Source organism: Rattus norvegicus, chromosome 20 (assembly GCF_036323735.1).
Source record: "Rattus norvegicus strain BN/NHsdMcwi chromosome 20, GRCr8, whole genome shotgun sequence".
In the NCBI taxonomy this organism is placed as follows: Eukaryota; Metazoa; Chordata; class Mammalia; order Rodentia; family Muridae; genus Rattus; species Rattus norvegicus.
Window position 1 is genome coordinate 8,352,595 of NC_086038.1, and position 27,221 is coordinate 8,379,815.

At 48.6% G+C, this 27,221-nt stretch overlaps 1 protein-coding gene across 4 annotated transcripts in view; it reads right to left on the reverse strand.

Moving 5' to 3' along the window:
• Nucleotides 1–27,221, reverse strand: part of Btbd9 (BTB domain containing 9) — a 357,625-nt gene that overhangs the window by 64,782 nt on the left and 265,622 nt on the right. For all 4 annotated transcript variants that reach the window (XM_006256185.5, XM_063279037.1, XM_063279038.1 and 1 more), the window contains exon 8: nt 20,658–20,847. In XM_006256185.5, the coding sequence (XP_006256247.1) occupies nt 20,658–20,847 (190 nt within the window). The remainder of the gene's footprint in view (nt 1–20,657; nt 20,848–27,221) is intronic.

Genomic DNA, 27,221 nt, shown 5'->3' on the forward strand with positions numbered 1-27,221 from the left:
GTTAAACTGCCAGTGGCTTCTAGCCAGCGCCTTTCTCTGTGCATTTCACTGATACCCGCACTGAGAAACAACATCGGTGTTAGGGACAAAACACATTTCATTAATTTGCAAGTTTTTTTTTTAACTTATCATTGAACTTGAACGTTTTGTATATTTTCTATATTTATCCTACTGTTAATGACTTACAAAACGTCCTCTACATCTGAAGGATATTAATTCACTGCCTATCACAGTTGGCATGCTAAAGATATTAATTTTTATTAGCTTAGTCCATCGATCTTTACCTTAGTAATTTTTCCTCGCCTAAATTTTTTTCTGTCCTGAATTGCAGCCAAGAGCACATACTGGTTGAGACATCTCCTTTCTGTTCTTCTATTAAGAGTCCCTGGGGAATGCAGGGTCACGGTGACTCTCGAGTGGAAGGGACACTGATGGATGGCAGGTTATCAAGTGTGGGGCTCGGTCTTCTACCCGGGGAGTTTTATAGGGATCCAAATTCATGCACCAGGATGCATATTTATTTGCTTGGAATTTAGGCTTCATCAGGAATCAGTCCTCTTGTTGATTCAACTGAAAAAGCAGGTTGTTTAAACCTGAATCAGGCACCTTTCCCTCTACAGGTTAGAATTTGGCTCTCGTTAGGCACAGAGTAACGAACGCCCCACACCACCCGCGCTTCTTTGTCTGCCTGCAAAGTCTGTTCTTAGGTATTTGCACTGGCAGCATAGAGACATTTCTGGCTTGTAATCTGGCTGGGAATGTTTGCAGAGTGTCATCGCCCAGCAGAGACACTCCTCGTGACCTTAAAGAAGATGAGCTCCTTAAACACACCCCTCCCTCCTCCGCCCAGTATCAGAAGCCATTTTCAAAGAGGCTGACTTTATCCCACCGGAGAGATCCACTGATGCAGACCAGGTCTGTGGATGACTGCCACAGACCTCATCACCTAACGAGCACACCGTAAAGGCCTGGTGACTTTGCAGGTCGTCCCCCCCATCTCCCCTATTCTTACAGTGGAGTCTCCCTAAGAGCAGCAAGGTGCTGGCGTTTTATAAAATTGATTAGCAGATGTGATTCTGCTTACATCCCCCATAAATGCTCTGGCTGGTTGCATACCATTGATTACCCGGGGCTCAGTTTACGGCAACTAATTGCTCTCCTTGCTGCTGTTTTGATACGAAATTCGATAGTGAATATGATTTCAAAACTCTTATCTTTGTGGCCTGAGTCAGAAGTGACTGGAGGCAAACCCCGCAGACTGAGTTTTCTCTTCTTAAAATAATTGCTCTCTCATCAGTCTGTGAAGAAAGTTTCCAAATTGTAGCATTCTAATTGGAAGGCCTGCATTATGCATGCAATGACAAACTGTGTTGTGCTGAATGGCATTTTTTCTATCCCTTTCTTAAGGGATTAATTCCATGCCAGACTGTGAACAATGGCTAAAGCCTAACAGAAGAGATCAACAGCTTCTCCACTGAATCGGTGCCTGAAACCAGGAGCAAGGGCCTGTTTGCCTGTTTCTAATTGTCTACGGTTTGTGGCAGCCTCCCTGGAAGACATGGAGACACAACACGCTGCTGCTGCTGCTGTTGCTAAGAGCTTCCTCATTTGGGGAAAACAGCCAACCAAAGCAAGATCAACAACCAGGCTGTTAGCAACATAGTAACATATAGAATTCGTTTATAAATGTTCAGTCAAAGACATTCAGAACCTCAAAAATGTATAATGTTCTTAGAGAGCCTTTAAGGTCCTCAGAAATAGCTGTCTTTCATTAAACAGTTCCAAAATTATTTACCAAGCATGAAGCACCATTAGGTAAATCTTTGAACCTACTTATCCTCAAGCTCGCCCTTATGAACTTCAATGTCTGCCGTGGCTGGTTTCCTGGGGCTCTCTCAGCCTCAGGGCTGACAGCCCTCTGCATATGCGCTGGAGAGCTTGAATGACTGGACATTACGTGGCATTCTCTCTGAAAACTGCCTGCAGCCCCATTTCAAAATGGTGTGGCAGCCCAGTGCAATCCTGGTTGCAGCCTAGGAAGCAGAGCCATGCTGAGCTAATCACACTCCAGTCCTCTACACCAGAGGACTGGTAAGAGTCTGGCTTAATTGGCCCCACTCACTTAAGTGAGATAATGAGGAGGCTCACCGATTCTTGGTGGCCTGCTTTCACCAGAGGCACCAGGAAGAAGCAGCCATGGGTGTGAGAAGCAGAGCCAGGACACAGTGAGACCCAGTGAGACCCAGTGGGGCTGCTCCTGACACACTCAGTCCTCCGACGTGCCACCAGGCTTCATGAAGAGATCGCCCAGACACAATGAAGCTCCCTTTATGGCTTAGACCATCTTTATTTGTCTTCTGTCACTTGGAACCAATCAGGCTTAAGCTAAGGTCACACTGGAGCGCAGGTGTGTGACAACGATGCTGTATGCGGTGGCAGCAAAGCCCGCCCTGGAGACAGCAGGAAAAGCAAAGGAAGAAAGGGAGGGAAGCCCCCTTTGGGCGATGGTCCTCCTTCCCGCTGCAGGGGGGGCGGTTTCTGTAGAGGTCTGGAGTGGCTGGACTGAGGTGTGGGTTGACAAGATGAGGGCTGGGGGACAGGCTCAGTGAGGGGGACTCTGCAGGGACTGGACTGTGCACTAATTACTAAGCACACTTCAAAACCAGCCAGCAGGGGGCTGGGCAACTTGAGCAGAGTGACAGGGAGGACACAGTGCAGGTCCAAGGACCCAAGGGCCAGGGATGTGCTGAGTACTTGGCTGAGGGGTAAACTGAAGCTGCCACAGAGATCTGGGGAAAGGTCAGATGCTGCCGCCCAGCAGGGATCTAAGGGCTTTTGCCTTGTTGAAGAATCTAGTGAGCTCCATTGCAAAGAAGAAAGACAATATGAGCACCCTCTTCTGCCTCCTGTGGTCAACAGGGGCGGACAGCCAGTGTAGCAGCCTGATTTGGCTCCAGAGCGACCAGTGACAAACAGGGAGCTTCCCACAAATGAAAGGGTGTCTTCTTGTCTGCCAGCGTGGCTGACACTGTGCCTCTTCTTGGGTTAGGAGCAAGGCCCAGCTGAGCAGAGCTGCTGAGGACCCTTGGCGGGAGGCTGGAGCCATATTATATTTTATGCCAAGTCTGAAGAGAGCACATGCTGCCCTGAAGACCCCAGGATCCCGAAGGAGCTGTGGGCACACGGCCAAGTCTCGAAGGACACAGCCTCCCAGGGCAGAGGGAACACTGGTCTCCTAGCATCCGGAGGGAACTTCAAGCAGCTCACCAGAAGGAAGGCGTTCTTGGCAAGTACGCTAGGCAGAACCCATCCAGGCCTCCAGGTACTGTGGGATGCTGCTTACTCTCTCCAAGCTGGGACATCCTGCCTGCCAGGTCTCTGTCACTGGGACAAAATACTTGGGATCATAAGCTTTCGAAGGGTGAGCTTCATCTACAGACAGGGTCTCACCTTAATCTCTCCATGAAGCCCAAGCTGGCCTCTAACTCACAGAGATCTGTCTGCCTCCCAAGTGTTAGGATTAAAGGCGTGAGCCACCGTACCTGGCCACAGCAGTTTTTGATGTTTCAGTACCCAGCAGTCAGCCCTTTACTTCTGGGTCCATAGTGAGACAGAGTGCAGTGAATGAAAACACTTACAGCCAGGCGGCCTATGGGGAGAGCTGGAAAGGGCCAGGGACAGCCTTCCTTGTAAGGCATTCTGCAGATGACCTGACTCGCTTCCACTAGGCCTCACTTCTAAAAGGTTCCTCCATCTCTGAAAAGCATCCTGGGCATCACGGGACCAAGCCTTTCATGGACTGGTCATTGAGGGTGTTTCCTAGTCAGACAACAGCAGACACAGAAGATGAGTTCTCCAAGACAGTTAGACACGGGGTCCTGGTCAGGAATAAGTGTCACTCAGGATCTTGATGGTTGGCTGTCTATAGGTGCTATGTGTATGCACTGATGCCCCAAGAGGAAATAAAGGGAGGTGGCCAAATAGACACTATGGAGGCCACCATATAAGGACAAATGTCAATAAGAGAGGCACAGCCTAATCCAGGTGCCGCAAGTGGAGAACAGGCCCATGGAAAAGACAAGACAGGACAAGCCATGTTGGCAGCTGACTGGGACCACGGCTCTCCTGCTTGGAGACAGTAAGCTTTAAATTCAAGGTCCGATGGTACCAGAGGAGCAGACTGTTTACTTCCAGGGGCTCTCTCATCTACCAGTTCAGACGGTGGGGCACACAGTGAGTGATTAAGCAGTGCTCACATATGCATAGACCACACCCACTTCAAACTGTGCATACATTACCACACAAAGGGAAAAGTACTTCTTAACACAAAACTCTTTGTCTAAGTCTTCCGTTAATTTTCTGGCATGGGCTAAACACTGCCCCAGCTACCTTTATTCAGTCACTTGGCAAACCTTTCCTTTTTATTTAACACGTAAGTTTCTGCCCAGACTTATGATCTAGACTTCATACTACACAGTCGTTTTTTGAAGAAATTTCTTTCATTTTAAGAATATGAGAAAACTGTGTCTAGGCCAACAGCCCCCAGAAGAAAAGCTCTTTTTTCTTTGTATTTTGAAGGTGACTCCTTTGCAATGTAGACCCTTCCTTAAGCAGGAAGTTGGCATCAGACGTATCAGGACTGGTTGACAAGGTTAAGTGTCGTGCTGCTGCAGACCTTTTGGGCACAGACACCTTAAGCAGGTAGGCAGCTTTTACAGATCTTTCCTGATATTTAAATTTGGCATTAAGAAGTCCCTGTTCTACAGGAAGGCCATCGGCCCTGATCCCTGCAGTGTCCTCACAATGTGGACGAACACTGGAACGCTCAGTGCCACCGGCTCCCAGCAGGCACAGACAAGGATCTGCAGGAGATGAGCGTGGGGTGTGGCTTCCTGGACACTCAGCCAGCTCACTTAAAGCTTTATTTGTTGGGGAGAGTGTCAGGGGCCACTGTGACTTTAAAAGGCCAGAGTCAGTGTCCTCTAAGAGCTAAAGACGATATAAAGCTAAGTGTTAGGGACTTAGTTTATAAGGTAAGTGACTTCTTCAGTCTTTAATACATGAGCCCTAGAAGGTAAAATGATCCACCATGGTCTCCATCCAACAGGTGTGGGGAGGAACAGGCCTGGCTCCACATCCCTGCATAACAGCAGCCACAGGATGCTCCTTACAGGAGGGGCTGACAGTCCCCATTACCTCATCAACTGGCTTCTACTTAGAGCAGGACTACAGAGGGAAGGGAAGTGAGTGATCACAGGTGAAGTGCATTTCTCACAAAACCTCACTCATTAATCCATTCTCCGCCCTCCCTCCCAGCCTCCCTTCCTTTCGTTTCTTTTGCCAAGGCTGGGGACTGAACCTAGGGCCTTCCACATGCTGTACAAGTGCTCCACCAACTCTTTATCCTCCTCCTCCTCCCTCCTCCTCCCCCCTTCCTCTTCCTACTCCCCCCTCCTCCCTCTCCTCCCTCTCCTCCTTCTCCCCCTCGTCCCCCCTCGTCCTCCTCCCCTTCTTCTTCCTCCTCCTCCTCCCCTTCTTCTTCCTCCTCCTCCTCCCCTTCTTCTTCCTCCTCCCTCCCCTCCTCTTCCTCCTCTTCCTCCTCTTCCTCCTCCCCCTCCTCTTGGCTCCACATCCCTGCATAACTCCTCCTCCTCCCTCCCCCCCTCCGACTACATGCTATTGCATGCACACAGCCTACACAGAGCACCAAGAAACAGAGCCAAACAGCAATTTAATAGACTCCATCCATAGCTCCTTTCCACTCCCTTGGGTCAAGTGTTCACAGGAATGTGTGTCCGGCGGGAGAACTCACAATTTAGCTATAGGCAGATCTATGTATTCTCTCAACCTGGTGAGAGGGAGAATGGAAGGGCCAAACAAAGGCTTGACTCAACATCACAGGCAAGAGAACATTCCAGCAGAGATGAAGTACACGGCAAAGCTCTTCCTACTCAATCATGTTCTTTCTCTATTTTTGCCCTCAGCAAACCTCGTTTTTTGGTCTCTCTTAACTCACCAGTACCATTTTCCCAGGTCTCTTTCTCTTTCTTATCAGCTTGACCTCTTCACCTGAGTCAGATCTGGGTTCTCACCTCTGCCCAGCTGTGAAGCATCCTCTTTCCCCCACAGCCACAAGCTACAAAGTCCTGGGCGCTTGCTGAGTGACTTTAATCTCTCTCAGCACCACCCATGCAGGCTGTGCCTTCCAGCCCATGCCTCCCGTAGCCAGTACCAATTCTCCTAGGTCCTGTATAATCAAAGTCTGGCTGGCTGGCTCTCTTATCTGCTGTCTTAAAGTTTCCTCCCCGCACATCTGTTTTCTGGGTTTCTTTTGTGAAGTCCATAAGAAAACCACCCTCAGAAACACAGGGCCAAATCGGTAAGTCATAGGTGTGCTTTATACAACGTAAGGTCCTAAAGAAAAGGTAGCTCGCTGTTCCAAGGCTGAGATGAGATAAATCATCACTCCCCATGTGGTACACGGCTTAGCATTAAAATAAAGACATTAATGAGAACAATAATCGCAACATCTTCCCTACAGCAGACAAAGGTGAAAATCCGAACTCACTGTAAGTTCTTATAAACAAAAGATAATTAATCAATTTATTATGTTGCTGTGTGATTAATCTTTTGAAGAATGGCAAGAAGCCAGAAAATAAGCAACATTTTATGTGGTTTCTTTTTTGCAATGGCTAGAGGAAAAATGGCTAATTAAGCTTCTCAATAGGATTCTTTTGATCACTGGCCACTCGGAACAGTTCTCTTGATCCACGTCTTCAAAGCGGGGATCACGAGTTTTAATCCAAACCTTTTCAGATGAACACTCACAACTTTACCTTTCCTAACGACTCAGCAGCCATAATTAATCCAAACTGGTGTGGGTTACAGGACCAAAGGCTAAGTGAACAGTTGCCTTTCCCTCTGAAATCGCCTACACTGATCTGCGCAGAGCTGGAGTGCAGGTGAAAGGGAGGGTCTGGACCTCCTCTCAGTCTCCAGCTCCTGCCCCCTCACTCCTCCCACATTTGCTTAGGAGGGATCCTGAGACAAGAGGAAAACACTCCCTCTTTGGAATATATTCTGCAAGAGCTACCTTTTTAGAAATAACCCTTCCAGGTGTCGGCATGAATATTCACCAGTGCGAGCTGGGCAGAGGAGCCAGTCTCCAAGCCATGGACACTAATCCTTCAAAATGTATTCCAGGCAAGCCACTAGGGTAAACTCCCATATAGAGAGCAGGCTTTTCAGTGATGGATATTGGAGGCTGAATGAAGGAAATCACAGGGAAGGAGGCAGATGAATAAATCACTCTTCTGGAGGCTCTGCTGCAGCAGGCTGCAAGACCCTGCCACACTGACTGGAGCTGCAGGCAGGAGGCATCACTAGAGCACTGCACTCTGGGAATTAAATGCTGTCTTTCATTCAGTTGCTGCACCCTTCCTCATCAAGAAGAGCAAACATTTATCTCCCCTCTGCCCCCCCCCCCATCCTCGTGTAGGTCCCTTTAATGTTCCCATCTGGGCGAATAGGACCCACAGGAATTTGCCGAGAACACTACCCTGTCAGCCTGCACCTGCAGAAAACAGAAGAAAAGACTTGGCACCCAAGAAGGATGCAGGGCCAGAGATGAGATCTCACATTATCCTGGGGTCCTCCCTCCCTCTTCAGCACCGAGCCCCAAGAGCCCATACTGAATTGAGGCTGAGGGGCAGAAGCAGCTCTGGCTAGAGTGCCCGAGTGAGTCACACAGAGATCATAGGATCTCCAATGGGGACATCAGTCTGAGTCAACTTCCAAAGAGTAGCAGCTCTAATGGGCTGGGGACACTCAGGAGATGGGAGCTCCTGCCACAACGAGAAGGAACACGAGTCATTTCCTCAGCTCAGGTGGACCAAAAGGGGCTCCCATCTCAGCTTAAGCCTCTAGGGGACACAACACTTCTCAATGTGACAGCAGGGTGTCTAGCCTTGCCAGATGGGAGGCAAAAGCCCCAATCTGCCTCTGTCTTTCTCTACAACAATGCACGGCCTCATTTACTCTGCTAAACAGAGGGTGGGGAGGTGTGGGGAGGGAGGACAGAAAGGGGTAGATGGAATTTAGAATGATTTGTGATTTTATTTTTTAATCTATTTTCTCCTTTTAATACAAAACGATAGATGAAACATCTTTTGGTATTCTTCTAAAATACCCACAAAACACATACTAGTCAGAAGAAAAAAGTATTTAAAACAAATATTTTAAAAAGTATTCTTGAGAAGTGGGACCTCTTTGTAAACTGTGTCTTTGAAGACTCTCAGTTCCTAAAGGAGAACGAACCAGGGCTCAGGAAGGAGAGGCATCTACAAGCATGTGCAAGCCCCGGGCCCTACCTCTTCTTACCCCACATTCCGCAGGCTCCTCCCCTTCTAGACCCCCAAAGGCTTGTTCCTCACCAAAGCCACTGAGTCACGGTATGTGTTTGGTTCCCAAACTAGATGCTGATTTTCAGAATTGCTTCTAATAGTGGGTGTACAAGTATTAGCTTCACTTTGGGACTGTGAAAGGGCTCTGAATCCTCTGACCAGGCTTTCCCTGTGCCGGTGAGGACAGTATCTGGCTAGGTTCCTCGGGGGCAACCGACACTGGTCTGGTATGGAGTTCCTGGGGCGCAGCGACACCCCTAAGAGGGCAGGTATGACATGTGTACCTGCTCATCTCTCTACAGAAAACCTGGCCAAGCCCAAGACCTGAAGCCAGTCTCACTGAATAGCACAGAGCGGAGGAATACGGGGATGGTTTAAAAAAAGGTTGAGCCTAACCTAAAAATGTCTAAAATCGCTTTCACTGAATGTTTCAAAATATGTTTTTTAATGTGGCAAAATGCACAGGAGTTAAGACTCTGCTTCAGTCACAACTCCATCTTTGTCACTGTGACAGCCGCACTGACATTTCTTGCCTTGCTTTTCTTACCAAATTTCTAGTATTTTTTCCCCCAACAATTACAGAGTTAGAAAGGCAGGGAGGAACAGGGAGAGGGAGGAAGAAAGGGAAGGAGAGGGAGGCGGAACTAAAATAGACCATTCCCAAGTCCTCCTTACTCCCTGAACTGATTGCGAGTGGCCAAGATGAACATTCTCAGGTTGCACTGACACAAAAACGAAAGCCATCAGCCGCCACCCTCCAAGTCCCAGAGAGACAGAAGGGGTAGGGGCAGGTGAGCACGTTACAGGGAAACTTCAGTTCCATAAAAAAACATGCCAGAAAATGTTAGACAGCCATTTACAGGGCGATCAGTGTGACAGTAGCTTCGAGGAAGATGCCCCCGCAGAGCCGACCCTCTGAGTCATTTCCACACAATTTTGCCTGCTTCTGAGTCTCACATGGATGGCTAAAATGGGACCAAAGTGACCCAATCATGACAAAGTCCCTTGCCTATCTTTCTAGGGAGGGTTTACCAGTAAGATATTATTACCTGGCTACTGCTAATTATCTAGAGATAACGCCTTATCTGTTTCTTAACAAGGTTACAATGGACTTTCCAATGAACAGTATTTGGTTGCATTTGTCTTATTAGTTTTCTAACCACACAGAAATGAACGCAGAAAGGTCAGGATCAGGGAGATAACTGGCCAGAGGTTGCAGGAGACTTTCTGTGGACACTCAGATGGCATATGCTTAAGGGACTTGGGAACAAGATCTGTCAAGCTTCAGTAGCCTAAGGCTGTGATGTGTGGATAAGCAATGCCCCCTATAGGTTCAAGTATTTAAACACCTGGCAGCTGGGAGTGCTGTCTGGGGAAGTTTAGAAGGTTCTGCCTTGCTGGAGGAAGTTCGCCTTGGAGGAGTATTAGAACCAATACTTTGAAAGTATTAGAACCTTGCCAAACGTCTGCTTCATTTTTTTCTCTTTTTTTTTCTTTTCTTTTTTTTTTCGGAGCTGGGGACCGAACCCAGGACCTTGCGCTTGCTAGGCAATTGCTCTACCACTGAGCTAAATCCCCAACCCTCTTCTGCTTCATTTTTGATGTGACTATTTCTGCCACACTCTCTGACATAACTGACTTGATCCTCTGGATCGGAAAGTTAAAGAAACTCTGCCTTTTGTTTTGTTTTTAAACTTTATTATATTATTATTATTAATTTCTTCAGATTTATTTATACCTGAGAAGAGGGCATCAGATCCCGTTACAGATGGCTGTGAGCCACCATGTGGTTGCTGGGAACTCAGGACCTCTGGAAGAGCAGTCAGTGCTCTTAACCGCTGGGCCATCTCTCCAGTCCTGGAGCTCTGCCTTGTTTAAGTCACCTTGGCCCAGGCCACAGTGACGTGAAAGTAACTAATACAAAGGCCCTGAGCTAAGTATGTGCCAAGGAAAATTCCAGAAAGTGAGAAGCAGAGAAATACTGTTTACTGTAGAACATTTGTCTGAAAACCTTCAAGCAAAAGCCATAGAACACAGCTCGGTCTCTGTTCCTGGGAGGGGCGTGCGTTATCCTTCAAACCTCACATGGATTACTAATTCTTAGCCCAGTACACAGTCTCGTACTGCAGAGCTATGAGAGAATGCTGCCTCATGGCTAGCAGTTCCTGAGCCAAGTCTGACCTTAAACATACTTTGTTACCTGTGTGGTAACATGGGTCTGCCGTCACCGCTTAGTGGTGAGGGCAGGGAGAAAGAGGCAGAAGGCAGCAGAAGAGGGAAAGCAGAGCCGTTGTACGTAGGTGGAAACTCAGAGTCCCAGAAGTGGTTCTACTCAGCCGCAGCCTCCCTGAGCCCTCCAGACGCCTAGTCTGACCAGCCTCATCCTTGGACATGAGCCGAGGGGCCTGACCACAGCCGTCCTTCACTGCGGATGGTTGTGGGATCAGCACGAACACGATTCAGGAGGAAAAGCAGAGGGATCTGAACGCTGCAGCTCTAGTGTTTCCCATGGCTGTACAGCTTATTTTCGAATCCCCGAAGTCAGAAAAGTCACTGGAACCTTATGCAACACTGGATCTATCCACGGAGTTAGAGAAGCAGACTAGTGGGGGTGGGACAGTCAGTGTCCAGACCTTTGAAAGTCTCCTATTTACTGTTTGATTCCAGGGTAAGTGGACACGACTTACGTCTCAGACAGACGTGACCTTGACTAGCCTGGAACTCACTATGTAGCTCAGGCTTCTTCCACCTCCCAGCGATCCTCCTGCCCCAGCCCGCTCAGTGCTGGGGTTGTAGGTGTGTACTGTTATACTGGGACGGGCCTGTTTCTATAAACCCCAGGCTTAAACACCGACAGTGATTTTTATTTACTACTTTTTTCTGTCTGGTTCTGGGTTTGAACCTGGAGCCTGTGCATGATGGACGGACACTCCACCACCGAGCCATGCCCTCAGCCCCGCTCTCCTCTGATCAGCCAAAGTTCTCTGGGATCCTGCCTGCCTCCTGAACTTTATGATGTGCATGATTTATCACTGTGCTGGCAAAACACAGGGCCCAGTTACAGAAAACCTGATTAAATATTTGAAACAGAAACACAGTTGTTCTTAAGAAGTAAATTTCATGAATAAGAAATCAAACACATACAATCAGCAATGCCTCTCATTCTGGATCAGAACAGTGCAGGAAGCAGACAGCTTTTTAAATTTATACAACAGTTTTGAAACTGAGACTAATATAAAACACAATTATTGTAGTGCTGCTGCTTTAGACACAGCCAGAAGTGGTGGCCTCAAAGGACAGCTTTTAAAAATGAATGTTGCTGGGCATGGTGTCCTGTGCCTGTAATCCTAGCGCTTTGGAGGCAGAGGCAACAAGATGGAGAGCTGGGGGCCAGCCTGGACTATACACTGAGAAGAGAATAAATAAAACCAAATGGAAGGCTGGTGCACAGCTCAGTGGCAGGAAGCTCACTGAAGGTCCTGGGCTCAATCCTTGGCTTCAAAGGAAGAGCCCCTCGCTGTTTTTATATATTTTAAATGGGCAGACTACGTCTCAAAGCTCCTTTTAAACACTAGAAAGCAACAGACCACATGGAACACGGGGTTTGTAGACACCCCAAAGCATGCTGGGGCCAGCACAAGGCATGGCTGGATGAGCCGTCCCATAACCATGGCTCTTAGTTCCTTAGCCAGCAAAGCTAGGGTTAAGCCTTGTGCAGGTGTCCCAGGCAGGGGCCATAAGGGCTCTGAGCAGGTCTAAGGCTCTTCCATAGGAGAAGGGGAAGCTTGTGTGGGAGGCTCCAGATATTTTTATGTCTTTGCCCTTTTCCTTTCTTGTAATTATAGCTGAAACAATTGCCTTGTTTCTTTGGGGCAAAAATACAAGTGGAAAAGAAAAAAAAAATGTTGCTTCGTTCATTGAATTGTAGGCTCTTACCCCTGCTTATTAAATAAAGGATGCAAACAGAATCAAAACCAAACAAAAGTAAATTGAAAGAAAATTTACATCTTTCTCTGTTATTTTCAGCCAAACAAAACTCAAATAGAAGCTTCGTGGAGTAAGTGAGTGTGTTAGCAATTAACATAAACACCTCCCAATGACAGTGAGCATGGCTTGCACCAAGAACTCTTGGAGGGAGAGGAGGGGGGACAGGCTCAGCAGTTAAGAGCATTGGCACTCTCCCTGAGGATCTGGGTTCTATTCCCAACACCCACATTGTGGCTCACAGCAGCTGTAACTCCAGTTCCAGGAGATCCCACACCTTCTTCTGGGCTGCACGGGTACCGGGCACACATGTGGTATACAGACATGTATGCAGGCAAAACACCCACATATTAAACATAAAAAGAGCTACTGGGAGGCATGGCAAGCAGGAGAAATGGCCATTCCTGAACAATAAACTGAGGAAACAGGCCATCCTGAGGGGTGCTGGATCACAGGAGTCACAGTGCAAGACCACCAATGTCATCGCTGAGGGACGCAGGTTCAGAAGGGAGAAAGACAATCCCTCCCATGAGGACTCAAGGGCAAGCTAGGAAAGAAGGCCCTGGGAGACGCAAGCACACAGTTTGCATTTATCTAGTAACTGATCCCTCTCATGCTGAACCCGATCCATCAGGAAAGAGGCAGCATAGCAGAAAGACTCCTCAGCAGGAGTGAAGCCCCAAGTGTCCTGGAGGGGGGAGATGAAAGGCTGCTAGGCACAGGCAGCCCTCTCGCCACTTCTATGGTGTGGAGTGCAGGCGGCAGAGGGTCAGGCAAGAGGAACAGGCACAAGGCCTTCTTGGTCTGAGGAGTTCATTTCTTACCTAGTTATGAGAACACTTTTAGCAAGTACCTCTGTGGCTATGCTTTTACAAGGGGCTAAGCCTAACACATACAAGACAGCAAGGCAGGGGAGGCCTGGGAAAGCACAATGTGATGCTGAGAGCTGCTAAGACACCGAAACATTAAAAACATGGAACACTTGAGCTGCCAGAGGGAAAAGTGGTTTTGACTAAAGGTACCTGAGAAACGTGAAGGCTTCCAAAGGCAGACGAACTGATCTGGGCTTTTAGGGCTGAGGTGAAGTAGCTGTGACTTTTTGTGACTTTCAGAGCAGCTGAAGTCACTCAAGACTCAAAAGCTGCACTGAAGCAATCCCATCAACTGAATCTGCAGAGATGTCCGTCCGTTTCCTGAAAGTTCTTCCATCAGCCCTGCCACATTTCTAGGACACTGTGAGGCCTACACTGGGGGAGCAGTGGGCAGCAAGCAGACCAGGACATGGTGGGGTCCCCAGAATCCAGAGCTAATGCACGGTACTCATTTAATCTTTGAGAGCAAACTAAGACCGAATGGGCACTTTAGAGGAGTTAACCAACAACTCCAGATAATTAACAAAGCATGTGTTTGTGCATGAAATTTGGGAGGGGGCGTCAAAGGTGGTTAAATTGTCTATAAAAATGTCTTCTTGATGGGCTAATCTTTGACAAGTAAAAGATTCTTCACATTATCTAGCTGTGTATGTGATGACTAGCTGTCAAGTTCCCCTGTGACTCAAGAGAGATAAATGGCTGACATGTGAGGTAAATCACACACATAAACACTTTTTTTTTTTTTGGCATTTAACCTTTCTTGCGTTTCCACCAGAGAACGTCTGAGTTGCACCCCTCTTCTGTTTTTCACATGCAACTTAGTTGCCATAGTAATTCACTTTGCTCTAGAAATTTCTCTACCCTGGAAGACGCTAGTGTCTATTTACTGTGCCCCCACGCTCTGTGCTGCCAGGCTCCAGGGTTTCTGGCCTTTGCATGTTCACACGGTTCACGCTCCAGCATCTGTTGGAACCCCAGATCTAATTCTTACTCTAGGATTTTTCTGGAACTCACAGTGCTGAGGTCTGTGGGTGATGAGGCGACGTCAGCGTGATGCAGATGGGCTCGGGGAGAAACAACACTTAGTCAATAAATCACAGACCAGCAAGACAAGGAAGAATTTCTCAGTTCGGGGCTATGACAGACGATGCTCAGCCTGACTGATAGGAAGCAAATTTTGTAAAATATCTTTCCAATTTCAACTAGAATTATAGGCAATCTTAATCTGAAGCCGAGGAGTCATATATCTGGATGCTAGCTGTATTCTTCAGACTATAAAAAGGAAATTTCTAGCTCTTGAGGTTGCAAAGAAGGCTGTCTTAATGTAAATGGATGTGCTGCTGCCCCAGCGGCGCTCAGACAGGATGAAATGGAAACAGAACTAGATGAGGCGGCAGGCGGCCTTCCCGGTGCTGATGCGGGTGCTGATGCCTGCGCCCTCCTCCCGAGCATCTTCTCGGTCATCTGCAGGGCCAGGCCTTTCGCAGTTTCCTCACATACACTTAGGTCAACCACACTGAACAAATATGATGTCACATTTAGGTGACAGACAGAACTCCCTTTAGTTGCAGTAACACAAGAGCGTTGTCAGTGCCGTCAACGAGTCATGGAGCACACCCAGTGCTGTACCCAGAGCTAGAGACCAAGTCTGTCACAGCACTGAAGAAAACGTATATTAAAAAATCCCATTTTCAATTTGAGATTTTCTGTGATCCTCTATTTTCATACCTCCATACATAGAAAATATTTAAATAATTATAGACTGTTATTTGAGCCAAACGTCAATTTCTCTACCCGCCCTTATCGAATAAAACCTGCATTTAGAGGCATTAATAAGAGATAAAGTGTAATGGCCTCTGACTCCTCCTTTTCTCTTCTGTGCCGCTCCCTTAGGACACAGAGGATGAAGAATGCTCTGCCAGGGTGGTGAGTGGCAAAAAGGAGGAAAATATCAAAGGGGGTCTCGGGGCCCACCGCCTGAAGAGGTGGCCTCTGGGGGGCAGAACTGTCCAACAATGGAAGGGCAGTGAACCAGTATGGATCCAACTGTTGAGGGAAAGGAAAACAGGATCCAAGGAGGCCACAGCCACACGAGCGAGCCTTTCTTTCCACGCTTCCTTTTTCCTTCGCTACTGTTTTCACCCGTGTGCAATCACTGCGGGCACAAACCGCGCTTCAGTCGTCCTGTGCTAGATTATCTCGTACAGGGGGCAGACCTGTGCGTGGGGTTTTTCCCCCACTGAAAAATAAAGAGAGCTTCATCACAGACTGAAGAGGTGATGACAACCCACCAAGAATACCCTCTAGGGCTGGAGAGATGGCTCAGTGGTTAGGAGCATGGGCTGCTCTTCCAGAGGTCCTGAGTTCAATTCCCAGCAACCACATGGTGGCTCACAACCATCTGTAAAGAGATCTGATGCCCTCTTCTGGTGTGACTGAAGACAGCTACAGTGTGCTCACTCACATACATAAAATAAATAAATTAAAATAACAAAGTGTATCCTCTGAGCTACCGCCTTCAGTCTTAACCGTGTCACATATGTATACACGTATATATTCCAACTGAGGACTCAGTGTTCTGGTGTCATTAACTCCTTAACCTGGGCTTATTCAGCTCCATCTATTGACACAAGACCTCCTTAGGCAGCCTATTTACTTACAGTTAAGTTTGTTATTTAAAGCACCAAGGGCATTTTACTTACACTACTCCATGTACATATCAATTACAAAACAGTTCTTTCCAAGCTAGTGTAAAACAGCTAATTTAGCTGATTCTCTTACTTTTAGGGTTCCAGTAGAGCCTGTCATCCGTTAGCTGGAGAAGCAGGCGGGCGGGTGTTCAGTGAGCTCAGTGCAGAATGTTCTCGGTTTCCCTCCCAGACCTGAGGACACTTTACACGGTCTCTCGATCGGCAAGCACCCAGATATCAGTCTTAAACTGGGTGAAGAGGACTATAAACTAAGGCACCACAGATCTGCTTGGTTGTTATGACTCTAGCCTGGGCTTGTATGTGATCAGGTCTCTGAAGATTTCCTGTTATTCAAATTTTAATGTTTTTAAAATGGCATGGAAATGATATAATTACTGCTCCATTACCTACTTTTAGGGCATATTCCAGGTGACTTCTCTTCCCCTAAAAGAAAGACTGGAAGCAAGGCCTTGGGGGGCGGTCTACCAGGCAACCCCTGGGAGCTGAAGCAGGAGGCAGGGCAGAGAAGGCACCTCAGGGGCCGTGCTGTCAGCCTCCGGCTCTTCCTCCTCTCCCAGGACAGGCCTGGGATGGAAGCCCGGGGTGAGAAGGAGGGGGTTCGGGGACTGGTGCTGAGTGCAGGGCACAGAGGCAGTAACAGATCCCCTCTTGGCTGTCACCCCCAAGTCTCCCAGGCCTTGCCTTCTGTTCTCGCTCCCTCCTCCGGTCCTTGGCCACTTCCCTGGGTCTCCAGGGTGCTTCCTTTATCATCCTCCATCTCTGCTCATGTCCCCTTCTTAGAGAACCTTCTCCGACCACTCACTCTGAACCAGGATGGCCTCCCTCCCCTCTGTTTCCTCCTCTTCCTCCCCTCCTCTGACTTCGAAGAACTTAGCATACTGTAAGCATGCTCATCTCCGGCTTGTCTCTGCCCTCAGTGCCAGCTCCGCGAGCGAGCACGCCAGTGCTCGGCCTGCTTCTCAGTGCAGTGTTCCTTAGCATCTATCACAAGATTTGATCCCCAGAAGAAAGCTGTTTGTTGAATGAATGAAAGAAAATGTGGATGTGGAAAGTGGAGACTGTCTCCCCAGCAGCCCTCCCCATGGTATGTCACAGGCATCTACCCATGCTCGGCATACCAGCAGGACTGGCGCCCAAGCACTCTCTCTGCCAGGAAACCTGGCTCTGCCCGCCCCTAGCCAAAGGGCAAGGAGAGAATGAAGGATCTTACCCATGGCACACTAAGAACCACATAAAGAATTACGAACACCAACAGTTAAGACCTTTGCCTGAGAAGTTACCAACTGAAAGGAGATGTGCATTTTCAAAGCTTATGGGATAGAGGGAGGTGGGTTTCTAGGCTCCCGGCTCTGCAGCCTCCTCTGTGTAGAGCAGGCCTCTGGGCTCTGTAACACTGGCCCTGTAGGTGGCTGCAGACACAGTGACTAGGAAAGTGAGTTAGTTACCATGAGCAATGGATGCTGTGGGTCAAATGCTGCTGACTAACGAACCCACGGCTGGTCAATGCCCATCCCCAGGGAAAGGGGCCACTGATCTAGTTTCCCATCAATAAACGTCTATCTGTACATCATCCGCTGTCACCAAAGCCTGCCAAGTTACCCAGTGCTGTCCATGGGCACTGGTGGCCAGCAAACCTCCCTCCCTTTCCTCTTAATAATGTCACAGAAGAGGCAAATTCAGTTCCTGACAACATGATGTTAGCTTCCCCGAGACGTGTCTCTCGGAACACTTGGCTAGTTATACCACAGCGGCTGGATGGATTTTCTTCTTGAAGAAACAATAGCGGGGCCTCAGGAAGTCAGAGGCACCACACTGTGCTGAGATACACCACTCTGCTCTGGTTCTGTGCCTGCTCATCGGCTCTCATCTGAGTCAGGAAGAACGAAATTGTTTGGAGGAACCATTTCCACTCCACACTTGACAAGACCAGGTGGGCCCGTTCTGCCTGCCCGGAGCCCTGGTAACACACTTTCCTTGAGACAGAGTCATAATTGGAATCTTCGGTAGGGCTGGAGGTCAGGGTGATCACACCCCCGGCCAAGCCCCTGTTTGTGTGAGCTATTCACCCTGGCAACCATCTAAGGGATCTGCTGGATCTAAAATTATACATTTCCTCTTAAACCTGCTGCAATCCCCTTCCGGCGGGGAGACTACCTCAGGGCACACTCAACCTGAGAAAAACGTAACACTGGGCTGCCTCAGGCCTCATGCAGCAAGCAGGCAAGGCTGGGGGAGTCAATAAGGAAACAACCATCACAACTGATAGAGACGCAGACACCCAATAACGGTGTGGGTGCCCGACAGAGGTGCCAGTGCCCGATGGAGGTGTATGGGTTGGTTTTTCTCAAGATGATCCAAACCTAGACACACCTGGGTAGAGGAAATCTTAATCCCATGGCGGGCAGTGCCATCCTTGGGCTGGTGATCTGGGGTGTATAAGAAAGCAGGCCGAGTAAGCCATGAGGAACAAGGCAAGAGGCAGCACCCTCTGTGGACTCTTTCCAGTTTCTGCCTCCAGGCTCCTGCCCAGATTTCCCTCAGTGAGGCAGTGTGACTCAAGAGTTTTAAGCTGAAATAAATAAATCCTTTATCCCCCACCCCAGTTGCTCTTAGTCATGGTATTTTATGTCACTAGAAACCCTCACTGAGCCAGACACAGGGGATGATGGGAGGCTGGGTCAGTATTTCCATAGTGGATTCAGGAACAACCAAGGGTAAAACAGGAGGAGATGAGCATGATGGGAGAGCAAAGGCACAGAGAGAAGGAGCATGGGACCTGCAGACTGACCACAGCAGCTCAGACGGCCTTAGGAGGACGAGACACCAGAGACCAACCAGGCGTAAAAGCTCTGCTGGGCTTGCCGCACCTGCCTTGGGGAAACAGTCACAAGTGGTGGGGAACAGGGTCGTAGTGGAGCAGGTAGAGAAGTAACACCACAGAGGCGTCACTCGGACACAGTGGGACACACAGACAGAGAATTCTGGGAGTTCTTAGGAGGCAGCATTGCTGGAACTTCGGGGCTGACCTCTGGGCAGTGGGGGGAGTAAGAGAGCGTGGCAAATCCAGGGAAGGCCTTGTGGGTTAGGCTCGCTGCAAAGATGTGTGGAGCACTGCACTAACAGTGACCCTGGGCAGATGCTGAGGCGAGGTGCGTGGGGCAGGCAGGAGGAGGGGATGGGATTTCATTCTAGCTGCCTTGGCCTGAGGTACACGGCACAATTAGATGCTAGGGTGGAGAGGAAGGGTGTCCGGTACTAGGTGAGCGAGTGGGACTCTGAAGCCATTAAGGGAGAGTGGACTGAGGCATTAGGTTGCCGAGTGCTTCCATCCTCACTGGGGAGAAGACTGATCCTCAGATTAGAAACGGCAGAACAAACAGAGAAAACTGAAGTCCCAACTAGGTGGGGGAGAGAGTCGAGTCAATTTAAATGATTTCAGGTCCTCTGGCTTAGACGAGTTCACCCCAAGCCTGCTATAAGAAATTGCAGATGTCATCTCAGAGACACGATTGGTAATCTTCAAGAAATTGTCGAGTGACGGTGGCAGAAGACAGAAGAAGGACAGCTGTTAGCACATTTGTGAGGACAGACTGATGGGAGATGCAGACAGTTTACATCATCCATGGCACATGTCCTAAGGATGCTTACTAGGTAGACGGCAGGACCACAGGAGTGAGTGCACACAGGTCAGGAAAGGCTCCATGGCTGCCTCTGCTCCATGGCTGCCTCTGTTCCCCTGTACTGGCTCTCCCTACAGACTCAGACAAGAGCAGGGGAGAGTGACCAAGTGTAGGAAAGCACCGTGAGGGGCAGGCACAACTGCAGCATCCCACCCTCGGCAGACTGAGGGGCAGACGTGCACTGCTCCTGTAAGAGTCCTTTAGAGGCGCCTGCCCTCAGATCCCAGGGAGATAAGCATGGGGTGGGGGATGGGAGAGCAGTGGACAGGACGGGAGGGGGACAGAGAGTGGGCTAGGAGGAAGAAGATACAAGGGGAGGGGACAGGATGGGAGGGAGAGAGCATGAGAGAAGAGGACAGGAAGATACAGGACAGGGGGTGAAGATGGGCAGACAGGGGACTCTGTGAGGGATAGCATCAGAGGCTTAAAACTTATAAAATCCCCTGAGTCAAGTTCCTTTCTTAAAACAAAATGGATCAAGAGGAAACTCAAATCAAAGGACACTAAGAAGACTGTCTAGAACCAGGCTTTGTATTTGGGTCTTTTTTGTTTATATACACAGTTGTTTACTGAAGCTGAAAATGGCTTTTTCCCCACATCACCTCTGAACATCACCCCGAGTCTCTCATCTACACACACTAAGGCTGCAGAAGGACTCCCCCTTCTCATCCAGTCCTCCCCCTTCTCAGTCTTTCCCTCCCTCTCATCCGGTCCTCCCCTCCCTCTCATCCAGTCTTCCCCTCCCTCTCATCCATTCCTCCTCTCCCTCTCATCCACTCCTCCCCCTCTCATCCAGTCCCGCCCCCCCATCCAGTCTCCTCCCCTCCACACTGACTTCAGGTCTACTTTTAGTGTAGCTCCCCACTAAGAAATCCAAGTGGACAGTGGGTACCACTGCCTGCCTCCACTGTTTATAATGAATGGTGGGGTTTGTTCTCCACAGCTGTCAGTGACTATGTGACTATGCACATCTTTGCTCTTTAACTAACAAATGCACTGAAGTCTTACCGTATTGAGCCAATCATGTATGGCTGTGCCAGCTGAACCACAATGGCGCCACTTCCCAGCTGGTGGCACGTGTAGCCAGAGTCCCAGTCATAATTCTTAGTGTCCCCATTCAGCAAGGCATTCCGGCTCCGACTGACGCCTTCAATCACACTGGCACAGTCAGCGATTGTTGCCACATTCTCCATGGGAGCTGTGAATCCAAAGCACAAGATCGGCCATTAGGATAAGAGGGGCCAAACACATCCTTATAGTACGCTCAGAACAGGACTGACTAATTAGCATCTCGAGTCAACAATAAAAAGGAACTAGAACATCGCGGTTATCTTTCAGATAAGAGTTTCCATGCCAAACAGTTAAACAACAAAATCTGAACTTCAGGCTCCAAACCATATGTAGCAATCCATTCTCAAGTATTTCGTTGTTAACATGATAACAGGATGTAGAAACGCGCTGCAAAGCCTGACTCGGTGAAAAACGATTCAGCAGTTCAGACGGGTTTTCACATGTGTCTCTGGGGCCTTGCACATTCCACACAGGTTTTCTGTCACTGGGCTCTGCCCTGACCAGCAACTGGGACCAATGAGCTACAGGCTCATACATGTCCAGTGGAAAACAATCCAGCAATTTAGACGCTGTAGCGCAGAACAGGGGCCCAGGACATGGACTTAGTGTCATTTCTGAACACACAGTTGGCTCTACTGTTTGCTGTTTGGTGCATGGCCACACAGGGGTCTCTTCCTTTGTTCAGGAGCTGCTGGGTCCGGAAAAAAACAGCAGCACGACTCTGAGTCTCTCTCTACTTCAAGTCCATACCAACCTGCTCATTTATAAAAATCAAGAGCTCCCACAAAACACCGGCTGTTCACTAGGATAGAGGCTCTCAAAACAGTAAGACATGTTGGAATAAAGACAGGGGCATGGGAAGGGAAGCCCTGGGCCAGGAGGCTCACACACTCTCCTCCTGTGATTATTTTCAATGGACACATCCTCAGGAGACAGCTCGGTGTTCCTAGTTGTTTCTGCTGACTCCAGAGTACATCAGTTTCCATCTACACTGTACTTTATTGCCTCAACATTTTGTCCTATGGTGATGCAACATGATCAGGCATGGACATTGGGGACTGTCACAGGCCACAGTGAGCAGGGCACCATGCTCGCTGAGAAACCAGGCCACGAGAGACATTCCCAGGTTGGCCTTATAGAAGAAGCCAAGCACAGAACCAATGGACACACACCATGGGTGCACACACAGAGCTACACACAGTGTCCTCTAATCCTGCCCACACTTCTCCTCAGGAAAGACTTTCGTAGAAGTCCAATAGCCACATGGTAGCCACCCCTACCCCCCACCTCTTGGGAGTATGACATCAAAACATTGTTGCCGCTCCTCATTCTCATTCCTAGTTTTTGGTCTAGATCAAAGCAAAGAGCCGAGGATGGCAGGAAGTGGGACAGAGAGGACAGGATCTGGGCCTGGAATCCGCTGGTGTCTGCCTCCTGTAAACCGCTATGGTGTGCAGATGGTATGTATCACTTCAGACCTGTCTCCATCCTTAATATCCAGGACATAACTCTGGCTAACGTGACAACTGGAGGTGTAGAAAGTGGCCTTCCTGAGGGTGGGGAAGGCTGCTGGTTTCCCACTGCTGTGAGGCTGCAGTATCTAACCTTTTTAACCAAGTTCCTTATCCAAAGCCACACAGATCCCAAGTCATTTCCTTAAGAAAGTGAGGCATGAGCAGTCTCTGGGTCTTTATGTAGACAGAGAAGGGGACCTGTAGGGTCAGCAGGAGAGCTGCTATGTAAGTACCACCTTCTGTCCTTGGAACTTCTTTCATTGAAATGTGACCCAGGTACAGAAGGTCTGGTGACCCATGGTGAGGGATACTGAGTAACAATACAGACTACAGGGAGGCTCCAAAAGACGTAAAAGGTCTTTTATCTGTTTTTCATTTTTTTCAGATTATTATTTTTATTGTTTTAAAGCTATTTAAATTTTTTCATACAATACATTTTGTTCGTATTCTTTCTCCTCTCCCAAGTTAATCACACTCCAGGGCTGTGACAGGAAAGGTTTGTCCTGAGTGTCATTACTGGCTATACCAACATTTAGAGGTCACTTCTTACATTTCAGCAGAAAGTTCTTAGATAATTAATTCTTCTCCTAGAAATGCAAGCCCCAGCTTGCCTACCTGGCCTGACCAACACATAAGACCAAAATCCATTCTGCTGGGAAGAACTGGAGAGCGCTCCTACCTGGCTGCGACACAGGGACAGTGCACAGTGGCTCTCCCTGGGAATGGGCCACCCCCCTTTTAGAAGTTCATTACTGTCTTTCAGATGAGCCTGATACATTTATTAAAAACACCATCTGGATGGGACTCAGCTTTGTGCTATGTCTCCAGTCTTTCAGTCTCCTGCCTGATCCCACTGGAATTTCTGTCCCAATTTACGTCAGTTTGTTTACAAACCCAAGCTGCCAGAAGCCAGCATCTTGCGTCTGTCTCTGCCTGGGTCTCTGCTGCCGACCTCAGCTCCACTTCTATTACAGCAGCCTGTGCTAGGAGCAGGAGACAAGGGAAAGTGCCTGGGAAGAAATTACTTTTCCCCTCCATGCACACGGCAATTCTGCTCAGACAAATTTAATTTGCTGCTTCTGAATGCAAAAGTTGCATGTTAACAAAGTGTATACATTCTCAGTGTAGGAAGAATGGAGCTCCTGGACTGTGTGGGTGGCAGGAAAAGCCATTTGTAACCAGTTCACAGCTCCCGATCTCACAGAGCACCAGGGGTGACCAACAGCCTGCCAATCACTATCTATCTACACTATCTATCTATCCATCCATCCATCCACCCACCCACTTCTTTCTTTCTATCTATCTATCTATCTATCTATCTATCTATCTATCTACCTACCTACCTACCTACCTACCTATCTATCTATCTTTAGGTTTTTCAAGAGAGGGTTTCTCTGTGTAGCCCTGGCTCTTCTGAAACTTGTTCTGTAGCCCAGAGTGGTCTTGAACTCACAGAGATCCACCTGCCTCTGCCTTCCAAGTGCTAGGATTGAAAGCATGTTCCACCATCTCCCAGCATGCCAGTAACTTTAATTCAGTTGTAATATATTTCTTAACAGTCATTGTCAGCTCACTAGGACATGACTTGAGGGACACTGTACTTAACAGCTGTACTTAACAGTAAGAATGACAATCTGTTATTTGGCTGTTTGCAGAGATAGTCTCCAGATATGGAAGAAAACTTGTTTTTTCATTTTTTTAAAGACTTAGCCATGTATTTTATGTACATGGGTGCTTAGTCTGATCCCATTATAGACAGTTGTAGGTGCTGGGAATTGAACTCAGGACCTCGGAAAGAGCAGCCAGTGCCCCCAACCCCTGAGCCACCTCTTTAGCCCTGAAAAAAAACATCCCCGAGGCCAACTTCTGTCACATAAAATAGCATGTGGCTCTTACAGACAGACAGTTATCCCCAGGCCCTGCGCTGTGGGGGCTTTACTTGCTGTTTTCCTGGTTATGAGATCACACAACTGCTTTCTAACAGGCCCCACTTACTCAGCAAACAAGTGCTTAATATCTCACAATAGATTTTTCTTGGAAGGTTTTCTAAGCCGAGTGCCAAGGTTTAGACACAAAGTACTTCCTGATTTAAAACACGAGGAAGGTTATTTTTAGCTCCTACCTATCCATCTCCCAGTCTCACTGCTGTTTGATTTTAAGGAGGCCAATAACCCTAGGCCCATCCCCAGGCTCATAAGAACTTGCTGCTGACTAGACAAGCTTCCAAGCCAACTGCAACGCACCCTTCGGCACCATTCTTCTGAAGGAAGGCGTGTGACAGCTGCTTGGTCTTAACAGTGTAACAGCTGTAAACGAACAATAGCTAATTAGGGAACAAGACCATCTTTCCTAAAAACTATCAAAACACAGCACAAATGTGTTTCTCAAGTATGCGTGGAATTACACTGAGTCCTGGTTTTGTCTATGGCAAGAGAAATCACTATAACCATGTGTTATCTGAGGAAAAAGTCATCGATCCCAAGTGGCGTGTGATCCATTGCCAAAGCTTCTACCAGGTTTCTCAGGGACAAGGATCCCACCTCCCCAAACATATAAACACAACCCAGAAAAATCCAGGGAGTAGCACTAACTTCCTAGTCCCTGCAGAGTAGCCCCGGGCCCCTACCCAGCCCCCATTCTCCTTTCTTCTTGGTTTTCCTCTCTTTTGGTGAGTGCCAACCCAAACATTCTGATCTCCTGTGCCAGTTCCCATCCTCACACTGCTATAGCCTTCACACCAGCACATCTGTACACACTACACCCCACACGCTGCACTTCACACCAGCACATCTGTACACACCACACCCCACACGCTGCACTTCACACCACATCTGTCCACACTACACCCCACACTGCACTTCACACCAGCACATCTGTCCACACTACACCCCACACGCTGCACTTCACACCAGCACATCTGTCCACACTACACCCCACACGCTGCACTTCACACCACCACATCTGTCCACACTACACCCCACACGCTGCACTTCACACCAGCACATCTGTACACACCACACCCCACACGCTGCACTTCACACCACATCTGTCCACACTACACCCCACACGCTGCACTTCACACCAGCACATCTGTACACACCACACCCCACACGCTGCACTTCACACCACATCTGTCCACACTACACCCCACACTGCACTTCACACCAGCACATCTGTCCACACTACACCCCACACGCTGCACTTCACACCAGCACATCTGTCCACACTACACCCCACACGCTGCACTTCACACCACCACATCTGTCCACACTACACCCCACACTGCACTTCACACCAGCACATCTGTCCACACTACACCCCACACTGCACTTCACACCAGCACATCTGTCCACACTACACCCCACACGCTGCACTTCACACCAGCACATCTGTCCACACTACACCCCACACGCTGCACTTCACACCACCACATCTGTCCACACTACACCCCACACTGCACTTCACACCAGCACATCTGTCCACACTACACCCCACACTGCACTTCACACCAGCACATCTGTCCACACTACACCCCACACGCTGCACTTCACACCAGCACATCTGTACACACTACACCCCACACGCTGCACTTCACACCAGCACATCTGTACACACCACACCCCACACGCTGCACTTCACACCACATCTGTCCACACTACACCCCACACTGCACTTCACACCAGCACATCTGTACACACTACACCCCACACGCTGCACTTCACACCAGCACATCTGTCCACACTACACCCCACACGCTGCACTTCACACCACCACATCTGTCCACACTACACCCCACACTGCACTTCACACCAGCACATCTGTACACACTACACCCCACACGCTGCACTTCACACCAGCACATCTGTCCACACTACACCCCACATACTGCACTTCACACCACATCTGTCCACACTACACCCCACACGCTGCACTTCACACCACCACATCTGTACACACTACACCACACACGCTGCACTTCACACCACATCTGTCCACACCACACCCCACACACTGCACTTCACACCACATCTGTCCACACCACACCCATCACACACTGTACTTTCACAATCATGATGGGCTCCATCCTGCCCAGCACAAGAGAGTCAAGAGCTCTCCAGTCTTCAAACGTGCTGAAGTCCTAGCTCTGAATGCTGGAAGATAAGAACTCAGAGACGATATCTGGGCTAAGGACAGTGGACCTCAAATATACATGTTGACAGAGACCATCAATTTACTCTGTCCTCACACTGAAGCCTTTGAGAGCAAATACTTTGCTAACCTGCCATACCATCAACTCTACTGGAGTTTAAAGCTGATAAATTTTGCAAAAAACTTCAAGAATCGAGCACGAAATATTAAGTGGCAATGACCACTGCAGCATGGTCTAGGAGGGGCACACTCTGTAGGTGTGCCTTGAAACCCTGGACAAAGGTTATTTCCAGCTGTAAGAGACAGCCAGGCATCCAGCCCTGTGTCTGAACTCAGGCAATGTCTCAAGGCAGAGACACAATCCCCAGAGAAAGAGACTCCGCACTGAGAGTTATTCATACCACTGGTCTGGAAGAACTACTCAGCACACAGCAGTCACTGAAACTGCTTCTGCAAGTTCTGGAAACCTTCTCAAAGGGACGAGAGAAGCTGCACAGCTGTGGGTTCCTGCTGTGGGTTCCTGCTGTGGGTGTGCTGTTAGACTGTGCAGGGATTATTTTCCTTATGTTCTGAAAGATACTAAAACCAATGGATGTCCTTGTTTCATGTTTCTGGATTAAGCAGCTTGGAGATCACAATTTTGTGACCTGAGAGTAGAGATGCCATGTCAGGGTTGGGGAGTAGCTTTTTACCCTCCCCAGAGAACAAGAACATGCAAAAATCTCAGAAAAGCCCCCCAGATGTGGAAGTTTAATGCTTCTCTTGGAAAGTTATTATTATGTTTAACTACCCTTTAATAACCTGGTAGTCTGTCTCTAAGCTGGAGACCACATCTGGT